Source organism: Patella vulgata, chromosome 2 (genome assembly GCF_932274485.2).
Source record: "Patella vulgata chromosome 2, xgPatVulg1.2, whole genome shotgun sequence".
In the NCBI taxonomy this organism is placed as follows: Eukaryota; Metazoa; Mollusca; class Gastropoda; family Patellidae; genus Patella; species Patella vulgata.
In genome coordinates this window covers 78223707-78236178 of record NC_065880.2, presented here as the reverse complement: position 1 = coordinate 78236178, position 12472 = coordinate 78223707, and the positions used below count along the sequence as shown (strand labels likewise).

At 35.2% G+C, this 12472-nt stretch overlaps 1 protein-coding gene across 2 annotated transcripts in view; it reads left to right on the top strand.

Moving 5' to 3' along the window:
- LOC126812419 (receptor-type tyrosine-protein phosphatase beta) overlaps nt 1-10821 on the top strand; it is a 30146-nt gene extending 19325 nt beyond the window's left edge. For both annotated transcript variants that reach the window (XM_056098691.1, XM_056098692.1), the window contains 7 exons: nt 227-303; nt 2309-2443; nt 3693-3833; nt 5487-5647; nt 6203-6347; nt 8069-8165; nt 8593-10821. In XM_056098691.1, the coding sequence (XP_055954666.1) occupies nt 227-303; nt 2309-2443; nt 3693-3833; nt 5487-5647; nt 6203-6347; nt 8069-8165; nt 8593-8651 (815 nt within the window). In that variant the 3' untranslated portion in view covers nt 8652-10821. The remainder of the gene's footprint in view (nt 1-226; nt 304-2308; nt 2444-3692; nt 3834-5486; nt 5648-6202; nt 6348-8068; nt 8166-8592) is intronic.
- Nucleotides 10822-12472: the final 1651 nt, after the last annotated feature.

Here is a 12472-nt window from a genome sequence, read left to right as displayed (position 1 = left end):
ATGATGGTTGCTAGGCAGAAGTGTAAAAATTCTAAACGTGTAAAGAATCAATGAAGAAGACGTTTTTCGTCTAAATAATAGAAATAAGATGAAATAGAATTAAAATTTACACTGAACAAATAAAGAAGTGTTTCGTTTTATTAAACCTAGAAGGATTTCTCGGACCATTTCTTCAGCCATATGATTGTAAATATAATATATAATTTGATGTCTTGTTGTTTTCAAGTTGATCACAGTCGTGTTTGTTTACCGATAGAAGATGATGACGTCAACTCTGATTATATCAATGCTAACTACATAACTGTAAGTTGTTTTTTGGGGGGTTTTTGTGGTGAAATAAATTTAAATGGGGTTTAACGTAGAGTGTGCAATGAGGGAAATTTTGCCATGACAGCGACAGTACGGCCTACTCTTATATCGGAGTCTATATGTGTATAAGGCTTCATTTACCTTCACTGCAATGTGTACCCTTTCCCCGTTTTTTCCATCCATCCAAACGACTAGATACTATTCTTGTCAGGCCCTTAGTCCTGCACCACTGGCTAGAGGACGCGGTGAAAAAAAAAATCCCGAGGAATTTTCTCGGCCAACACCGGCGCGAACACGAGACCTTCTGATTAGCGAGCCTGTGTCTTACTCACTGAGCCACCACGGCTCCAGTTATTGTTTGATGGATTACTGAGGGGTGGTGAAATGCGGGTAAGGAACCCACGGTGGCTCAATAAAGTAAGGCGTTGGCTCGGTAACCTGGAGGTATCGAGATTATCCAGTCTAATTTCACCTTGTCAGTGGTGCACGACGACGTAGCCTGGTAAAGAATAGTCTCTTATTCGGGGATGGATGGCCGAATGGATAGCGTGTGCGGGCTGTATCATAAGGTCTGTCATTAAGTCAACTGGCGTGGTTTCGATTCCCCGCTTATTAAGGAATATGGGCATGTCACATGACTGACCTTAGAAATTGTGATGAGGTATGAAGGTTATGATTTTTCTGACTTATCCAACCCTGTATCAGTAAAGGGGGTTTGGGTGGCTGAATGGTTAACGCGTGCGCACTGGATCATATGGTCTGTCACGCTTGTACGGTACGTGACAAGGAGTAGGGTCGCCTGTCCAACCTCGTGGGTTTTCTCCGGGTCCTCTGATTTCCTCCCACTGCTAAAGACCCTACGCGCAAGCGAATTATTGAAATAAAATTAAACCATATCTTAGTCCCGAAATAACCTGGTTTGTGTCGAGTGGACGTTGAACCCCATTTCTTTCTCTCCCTCCCTCTTATTATTCGGGTGCAACGGAAAACTGTTGGCGTGCACATAAAATAATACTTGGCAGATCGAATACGATTAAGAGTAGGCGGAAGCACGGCTGTCCGACTATTTGTCTCTCAAAAGACACAGTAAAACCATGTCATTTCAGTAAGATTTTATTAAACCATAACACGCTGGGCCGGATTAAGACCTAAAGAGGCCCTCAGCACTTAAAAGATTTTGGTGCCCCCATTATGTAATTCAAAAATTCAAAAACCACAAACAATCGCAGTTTTTCTTGTATTTTACACACGTTATTATTAATTGCGGCAAAACAGCTAACAGTATGAAAAGACAAAAACATTAAAAAACCAATTGATGGTTCTTATTAAGTCCCTAACTCAATATCACCCAAAGTCCTACACGTTGAAAACACAAATTATTTGTCAATTCAAATCAACATACCGGGAAAAGATTGGCTTCTGATATCCAATATTTAAGACAAAATAAACATTTTACCATTGGTACACGAATCGTGTACCATAGTGCGTTTCAGCGTCATTTGTAACAAGTGACCAGAAAGAACGAGGCTAGACATATTCCACAACCCATGTCAAACGGCGACGCCATAACTTATCTGGAGAGCATGCGCAATAGACTGGAATAACCAGACGCTAGAAATTTCTATTCAGTTGAGACTCATGCCGTATTTCGCTGGACATAACTGATTTAAAATTAGAGTCAAAACGGAAACAATTGATTGTAAATCAGTTCATATACAATCAGATTACATTATTATATGCGTTGCGACTCATTTAGCTCAATTTCTAGATCCCAAATGTCAGTGATTTAGCTCCTTTAACTTAAATCTTTTAAATTTGGCATCTAACAAAGCTGACATTCTGTGATGCCCCATTATCATGATGTCCTAAGTACATGCTTATTTTGCTTAAAGGTTACTCCAGCACTGATAACACGACATACTTATAATTACTAATTTATTCCCCTCCCCTCCCCCCACACACCCCGTTCAAGAAACTAATGTTATATCATTGTTTTCAGGGTTATACTAAAAGTAAAGAATATATTGCTACACAGGGACCATTACCAGATACAATCAATGATTTCTGGAGAATGATCTGGCACGAGAAGGTTTCAATAATCGTCATGTTAACATCACTTAAAGAAGGTCACACGGTTTGTACGGTTCCAATTCTTGTCGATTTTGTATATTTATTCTTTTTAGAGGTACAATCATTTTGGTTTAATTGTAGATGGAAGATACAACAAACTGCAATGTTAAACATGCATTATGTAAGAGCTACATCTGCAGGTCTTTTTGGGGGCGATTCAAATGTTATATAGACATTTATTAACATGACAAGCCTAGAATCAACTCTCTAGACCAATGTTGATACGAGATTTAAATGGATAAGAACACCCGCTAGATTAAAAAAAAATAACTATAAAATGGATAATAAACAATCAAACTTCGCACGGAATGAAGTAATTTAATTGAAATTTTCAATATATTAATATTTCATTCTCTATGTTTAAACTATTATAGCAAACACGGCTAGCTTTGTATCTAAATCTCACAGAATGCATCAATTGTTAGCATTTTGTTATTATCTAAAATGTTAGATTTTTGTTCATGTATAAAATGTTAGCCTGTGCAAAATGTTTATGACTTCTTAGCGGATTTAATTAATTTCCAATCTTAAACATACATTATGCAAGAGTTACATCTGCCTACTGCAGATCTTCCTTTAGGCCTTAAATGTCATATAATAAACTATTAATTAGACATTTATTGACATGACAAGACAAGACCATAATCAACACTCGATGTCATCCGATCTGTGATTCAATGGCTGTCCATGATTAACCGTAAAAATGGATAATCGATACTTTGTTTATTATCGTTACAAAGGTAACAATGACAATCAAGGCTACAGTCTTTTGAAATTCGGTTTTCTCAGCTCAGAATGAAGTAATTAGACTGAAATTTCAGCATATTCTCTTAACTTTATTTATTTTTTAACTATTATAGCGAAAACTGTCATCTCTTTCTCTAATCTTCCAAAATGCCTCTTTAATTTAACGGATTTTAGTCCTCACTGAGTCACTGATGCCTATCCTCAAGTTCACATGCATTCTCAGACTTAATTTGAGAATTTACCCAACTTTCAACCACTGTTTATGAGAAATATCTTTGATCCAGAAACACATAGTTTCTTATTGGTGTATTTGATACATTAAAACAAGAACAGTTTTATACGATGCTATATTTTAGTTAAAATAAGGAGAACAGTTTTGAGTAAATTCGTAACTTGAGCCTGAGAACACTTTGTGAACTTGGGGCCTGATCTCATTAACATCATCAGATTATTTTAATAAACCTCTGCATATTTTGTCCTAATTAACACATTATTAAATCTATTAGGTAAAGTGTGAACAATATTGGCCAGGTGAAGTAGGTGAAGTTATGGAATATGGGCAATATACCGTAGAAAAAATTTCAGAGGTGACAAAGAAAACCCACACATGCAGTACTTTAATGATATGCTGTAATGAAGATTCACAGGTAAAAACATGTCTAGTTAATGGGATGGGACGAAAACCGACGTCTCGTGTAGGCTACGGGTTAGCATGCACGTAAAAGAATCCTCCATAGTTAAAATTCGAAATAAGAATAGGCCGGAGTGCCGCTGTCTGGTCAAAATTCCATCAAAGCACATTGTCTTCATTAGACCAGTGGGTACAGAAAAGTAGTACGTAATTAGACCCTATTTCATGTTTAATAATGGGTTGTATAATGGATGATTTGGCAAGGGCAGCGCCAATTGTCAAGATTAAAACCTAGAATTTTGTTTTCGTTGAAAGAGGGAGAGAGAAATGGTGTTTAACTTCCCCTCGACACAAACGATATCTTTTCGGGACTAACATATGATTGAATTTTATTCCAATAATTCGCTAGCGCATAGAGGTCCTTAGCTGTGGGAGGAAACCGGGGGACCCGGAGAAAACCCACGAAGTTGGACAGGCGTCCATACTCCTGGTCACGTACAAACAACGCCACTTGACTCAGTGACAGACCATATGATCAAACGCGCACGCGTTAACGTTTTGAGCCATCCAACGTAAGGCTTAAACTATACTACTGGAAACATGTTGCTGAAACTTAAATTGTTTGTTTTAACCCAAAGATCTCAGCCCCTTGTAATATTTGCGCATATCGGACCTAATTAACTTCCCGGATTATAACCCCTGACCTGATTCTATGAAAATGCGAGATTTTAACTCGTGGTTCCTCTCTAGATGTCATAATTTTATCCGATTTTAAAAACCGCCCAAGTATATCACAATTACATCGAATTTCGTGAAATTCACGCATACCCAACCGTAACTTCATGGATTATGGCCCCTTATTGCACGAAATATCACATTTTTAGTTTATGGATCCTCTAAAAGTCACAATTTTTTATCCGGTTTTACAAACCGTTTAAATATATCACGGTTACACCAAAATGATGATTGAGTTCGAATTTCCCGAAAATCCGACCGAAACTGAACGACAATATGGCCGCTTCTTGTACGCATATAGTGTAAAAATATGTAATACTAAGGTTGTGGACCCTCTGGATGTTACAATTTTTTTTCCGATTTTGATGAAGCTTAAAATGTGTTTATATCCCTTTTGATATTGTCGCATGTCTGACCGTAACATCCTGGCTTATGGCCCCTGATTGTACGAAAAATTGCTTTTTTTTTTTAGCTTTTAGCTTGTTCTCTGTCCTTCTCTTGCAAAATGTGGGCATTCGATTTCCAACTGTAAGGGGATCTTAACTTGCTGTCAACGAGACAAGGGGAAAGTAGACTAAAATATCCAGGGCTAAAAATATATTCTCTTGAGGAGCAGATAAAATGTTAGACGGGCTAATTTGCAAACTGGTTGATGGAAGTCTACAGAATTAGTTATTCTCATGTCATAATTTTAATATGGTATCATACAAACCATTCTAAACTGTTGTAGAGGAGCGACAGGGACAGCTGCCTAGTCTTTCGAATGGGGCGAAAAACCGAGCTCCCGTATACACATTGGCGTGCGCGTGGAATTGGTAGGTGGTTTCGATATGGACCGTAACGCTGCTGTCCGGGCAAAATTTCCCTCCTCATTAGCACATTCGGAGCAGAACAGTAGGACGTTAAACCCCATTTCATTTATTATCTTTTGTAGAACAACAAAAAGAAAGAATGCCGAACTGTGAAACATTTTCACTATTTGCAATGGAAAGATAAGTCAGCTTCGGTGGAGAGAAATGATATTTTACAATTTATACGAACAGTACGACAAAATATGGAATCTAACGACACAAGTCCAGTAGTTGTTCACTGCAGGTACATAATTTATTTTGTCGAATCATTATAACGGTTAAAATCATACAGAGGAGTATCCATGGTGGCTCAGTGAGTAAGACGTTGGTTCGCTACCCTAGAGGTCCTGTGTTCGATTGCTGCGTGAATCCCCCCATTTCAGTAGTACAGTGGCCTGTCAAGGGACAACGTATAGTCATTGGGGTGGTACGACAAATCGATGTCCCTGGTACACATTGCTTGCACGTAAAAGATCCCTTAGCAATTGGAATTCGATATAAGATTAGGCCGTAGTGCCGCTGTCTGGGCAAAAGTTCCCTCGCAGCACACTGTATGGCGTGTGCCCGTCTTGTTTATATAATATATTTATTTATATTTTATATATTTATTTATATTTTATATATTTGTTTATATAATATATATTTGTTTATATAATATATATTTGTTTATATAATATATGTTTGTTTATATCATATATTTTATATGTCTGTTTTATATTTTATATATCTGTTTATATTTTATATATTTGTTTATATTTTATATATTTGTTTATATTTTATATATTTGTTTATATTGTAGTGCTGGTGTAGGTAGAACGGGTACATATATAGCACTGGATTATATACAACAATATATAAATCAACATGATTTGAATAAAGCTATAGATATATATGACTATGTATTAAAACTCAGGAATAATAGAGTTTTAATGGTTCAAACAGAAGTAAGTATTTACAGTCGTTTATATTATATATACATATAATATCAAACATAAATACAGCAAACCAAATCCTTCACCTTTTCGCTGTATCATAAGGTCTGTCATTCAGTCAACTGGCGTGGTTTCGATTCGCCGGTTGTACGTGGCAAGGAGTAGGGTCGCCTGTCCAACCTCGTGGGTTTTCAACGGGCCCTACGGTTTCCTCCCACTGCTACATACCCCTACGCGCTAGAGAATTATTGAAATAAAATTGAACCATGCGTTAGTCCCGAAATAACCTGTCAAGTGAACGTTAAACCCCATTTCTCTCTCTCTCTCTCTCTCTCTCTCTCTCTCTATCACTCTCCCTCTCTCTCCCTTCAGTTTTTGTCTAACTTTAAAAAGTCATCTGTACTGTAGCGCACGTTCAGATGTCCCTTAAAATGTTAAGACAAAGACTAATTGCCATAAGATATTCTACCAATTGTGACCGGCTCTGACTAATGTAAGTGTAAGAGCACCGCACTACACTACAAATTAAGAGTAGAGCATAGCACTAAAATCTAATTCCCATAGGTCTCCATTTTTTATAGATATCATGTTAGTGTCGCATACATCTTACCACATCCCAACCAAAACATCCTAGTAGCTTGTCTGACAAAAATATAACAACGGAAAAATTACATAACGATGGATGGAACGCCTAGCCTTTGAAATAACCTGAGCATTTTGGCAATGGTATTGCCTTCACAACCACCCTCACTCCAAAATAAATCCCATCTGACGATTTCAGTCTTAAAAATAATATACGTACTTTTCATTCGAAGCCAGTAATCAAGTGCCATGAGCCCCGATCCACATTCAGAAAATAACTAATACACAATATAACCGGAAATGAACGTGTCAGAGGTACGATGAAATCGAGAATGTTATTTATATTTAAAGTAGCTAAGTCTCTAACTCAATATCACCCAAAATCTTCAACATTGAAAACACTATTTATTTGTTAAATTAAATCAACATTCATGTTGTGATCTTATCGGAAAAAGATGGGCTTTTGATATCCAATATTTAAGACAAAATAAACATTTTACCATTGGTACACGAATCGTGTACCATAATGCGCTTCAGCCCCAGTTGTATCAAGAGACTCGAGGGACGAGGCTAGACACATTGCACCAAATCAAACGGCGTATGTAGACTGGAATAACCAGACGCTAGAAATTTGCACTCGCTTGAGACTGCCTGGCTTATTTCGCCGAACATAACTGATTTGAAATTGGAGTAAAAACGGAAACCATTGAATGTAAATCAGTTTATATACATTCATATTACAGTATTATATGCGTTGCGACCCACTTTTGTCAATTTCTAGGTCCCAAATGTTAGTGATTTAGCTCCTTTAAAATAACTCCCATTCTCACTATAATCATTTTTCTGACGATTATTTGATTTATCACGATTCACGATATAACTGAACAAATACACCGGGGATGGCGCTTATCTGATTTTGAGCCGATACGATATCATAATTAAAAAAAATAATCGTGATTATGCCATTCCAAATAATAAGGTCATAATTAAATCCTTAAAGGTCATCTTCAACGAATCTGAGAAAAACTACATGGACAGAACAAACTAGCTCCACGGAACAAAAGATACTTTGGAAATTGGGCGATAAATTAAATTTATATTATGTTAATTTGAGCACCATAAATAATGTAAACATGTACGTTATTTTTCAGTGTCAGTATTCGTTTCTATACGACTGTGCTGTACAACTGATAGAAGATAAACAGAATAAAACACAAGATATAGAATCAGGTCAACAGGATAATCCTGGTTAGTTTCTTTATTATTTGAACTTGTACCGTGGTGGATCAATGAGTAAGACATTGGGTCGCTAACCGTTCACCGAGAAATCGATATAAGAGTAGACCGTAGCACCAATGTCCGAGCAAAATATTCCTCGTAGCACACTGTTTGGCGTATGCCCGTCTTCATTAGCCCAGTCGGAGCAGAACAGTAGGATGTGAAACCCAATTTCATTTTGATCGAGAAAGTTCATCGTAATTTTCCGGTGTGGTCCCCGCTTGTCAGTGTAACAGGACGAGTCCCCCCCCCCACTGCTAAAGGCCCCTAAGGGCAAGGGAATTATTGAAATATCATGTTAGTCCCGAAATGACGTAGTTTGTCGTGTTGATGTTAAAACATCAGAAGGGGTATGTTTAAATATAATCTTAATATTTTTTTTTATTTCTTTTTTCAGATGACCCATTCTATATGAATACGCGTGATAATTATGGTGTCATGACAACGTTTATGTAACCATTTTATTATTACCAGTTTAACGATAAAATCAGGAACATCATATGATATGCCCACTTAATGAGTGATAACTAGATGACTCAAATAAAATGTACATTCAAGGGGAGGAAACTCATTGATATGAGTTATGAATAATTTGCTTGATCACGCTGTGTTCACATCGTGACCTGTTTACAGTAATTACGTTATTTCCAACTCGAACCATGCTATATAGGTTATAATGGTACAAGTAAAACACCAGTACAACTGGTAAATTAAGAAGAACAAAATAGTTTAGACATAATTTAATCTTAATTATTCTACACATTACAAATAGAAATATTAATCTTAGTAATAACAATAGTCTTTCACCGGAGGTGAAAGCCTAACGAGAATATCAAATAATAATTTACAACAAATAAATAAAACACAAATAAAATTATACATCAAATACTGCAATAATAAAATACAATCTAATGTAATAATAACTTATTTTGCAGAATTTAATTCTGTATGTACATATTTTATCATTGTGTCATTTTTCCAGGTGTGCCTTTTTTACCTGTGACATTATCACCTGTTTTATTTTACCTGTGCACTATTTCTACTTTGCATACTCTAATATTAGTTTGAGAGCGGAGTTTGGTGGAAGTAGTCTTGACAAGCAGCTATTTCCAAGTTGGAAACTTATATGTACCCCGTAAATACAACATGATTCGATCGGAGAAGGACAAGATCCACAAGATGGTATTTTTATTTGGACATAAAAATCGTAAGTGAGCTTCTTTACGTCAATAAGCTTACCGTCTTCCATTTCTGAATTTACAATTTAAAACACAACAAGGACGTTCAGAGATCTTATTCACAAACACTGAAATCAGTTAAAATCGAGTGTAGCTTAAAATTTGAGCTTTACTTAAAGATGCATTATGTAAGATCTAAATCTTCCTATTGCAGGTCTTTATTTTGATTTTAAATTTTATATAAATTATTACTTAAACATTTATTAACATGACAAGACAATAATCAACTCTCAATGTTAAGTAGATTAGAATAATTTAATTTAAGAATGGATAAGCGAGGCTAAGTCTCGAATAACAAGTACCGTTGTTAAGATAATAAACAATCAATGTCAAATCTTGCCAAAACTCCAAATAGTGATAACGTCGCCAAGAATAAAGTAATTTAAATGAAATTTTCAGTCTATTAATTTTGTTTTATCTTTTTTTTTAAAGAATTATAGCCATCTTTGTATCTAAATTTTACATAATACATCTTTAAGATAAGCCATCTTCACTACACTCATTTTCCCAAAATTTTAAGTTACAGTCGATTTTGAGTTAAACGTACATTAGATGTCATATAAATTATTAATTAGAACTTTATTTACACGAAGAGCTCCAAATCAACTCTGTAGACCCTCGGATGTCTTGGATTTAAACAGTCGTCCATTTAAAATTAAATCAATAAATGGCTGACCAAGATAACGTTTACCGTCACTACCGGAGACTGGTGCTGAAAGGCCTGCCGGGGTACCATTGCCATTGAGAATGATAATCGAGAATATGTGGGTGGGGTTGATGTCTATTTCTAGTCCGAACTTCCAACAGTGACAACTCCGTTCAGAATAATGTAATTTGACTGATATTTACAATATTTTGCCTTTTTTATCATCTATTTTTGAATTATTATAGCAAGAATGGCCAACGCTTTATTAAACTCTTAACTAATGTATCTTTAAATCAGCTACTACCCTGTATTAACTTAAAATCCCAATAACATGTCTGAATATAGAATCTTATTAAACTGCCTCGAAAATCCAGAAAACTTTATTCTAATAAATACCTCAGATTTTTCAGACAATTGAAAGCCATTTACCATCAATTAATAACCAACTCTAGTCAATTTGTTGATATTTATATAATATATAAAGACATATAATTATTTAAATTGTTTATATTATATAAATTATTATTTAAATTGTTTATATACAGACATATTTAAACTGTTTATATTATATATAAAGGCATAATATACATGTAGTTATTTAAATGTTTATATATAAAGAAATATAATTATTCTAACTGTTTATACTAAATATAAAGAAATATAGTTATTTAAATTGTTTATATTTTATTGTATGATATATGATATGATATATAATTATATTGTGAATAATAAAACATTGCTTTATTTCATTTTCTGGTTTATATATTAACAAATAAAATGAAATGAGGTTTAACGTCCTACTGTTCTGCTCCGACTGGGCTAATGAAGACGGGCATACGCCATACAATGTGCACTACGGCCTACTCTCCAACGAATTCCACTGCCAAGGGTTCTTTCACGTGCATGTGCACAGAACCTCGCATTTTCGTCGCAACGAACAACTAGATGCTGTCCCTTGCCATGATGCTCCTCGTACTGCATCCTTACTAATGAGTTACCGTTGTTCCCAGAAAACTAAACGCGGGAATATCATATGTCTGGATTCTTTTTGTACCGATGTACCAATAAATAAATAATCCAATAAACTTAATGAGTGACAACAACAAAAGCAAAGGGACTAAAATCTAAATACCCTTTATAAACTGAGATAATCAGGGGACTATATCATGTAAAATACCCTCCATAAACTCGGATAATCAGGGGATTATATCATGTAAAATACCCTTCATAAACTGGAATAATCAGGGGACTATATCATGTAAAATACCCTTCATAAACTGAGATAATCAGGGGATTATATCATGTAAAATATCCTTCATAAACTGGGATAATCAGGGGACTATATCATGTAAAATACCCTTCATAAACTGAGATAATCAGGGGATTATATCATGTAAAATACCCTTCATAAACTGAGATAATCAGGGGATTATATCATGTAAAATATCCTTCATACACTGAGATAATCAGGGGATTATATCATGTAAAATACCCTTCATAAACTGAGATAATCAGGGGATTATATCATGTAAAATACCCTTCATAAACTGAGATAATCAGGAGACTATATCATGTAAAATACCCTTCATAAACTGAGATAATCAGGAGACTATATCATGTAAAATACCCTCCATAAACTGACATAATCAGGGGATTATATCATGTAAAATACCCTACATAAACTAACAATATCAACAATGCAATTTTAAATAAATCTATAAAGAACAATAAAATTAAACATACATTATGCAAAAGCTAAATCTGCCTATTGCAGGTCTGTCTTTAGGCCTGAAATGTTATATAAACTATTAATTAGACATTTATCAACACGAAAAGACCTTAATCAACTTTCGATGCCATCTATGTGTCGGATTGTCACTGGATTTGAATCCGATCTGCAGCTCAACGCTCATTGATGATGACCGAGACTAGGTCGAAAAATCAATCGCTAATATCTCGGTTCACTACAGGGTGGAGCAATTTGACGGAAATTTTCAGCATATTCCCTTTACATTATATAGCGTTTAACTATTATAGTGAGAACTGCCAGCTCTTTATCTGATCATCCATAATGTATCGTTAAGCGATGTATATTAAGGGATAATATTAATATTATGTACATTCTAAAATATCCTTCCGTAACTAAAAAGTAAAATTAGTGATAAAAAAAATAAAGTAAATTTAAGTTATGTCAATATTATAATGGAACAATTAAGACTTTTAACAAGCCGTTGCCATGCAAGATAAGCCCACATTTTGCAATAGATGGACGGAGAACAAGAAAAATCAACACGGTTCATGCTCTCATTGTCCCTGGCGCATTCGCAATGTTTTTGAAAAAAGGGGGATAACCTCAGAAGGGATGGCCGTGGATCTCTAAGGGACTACACATA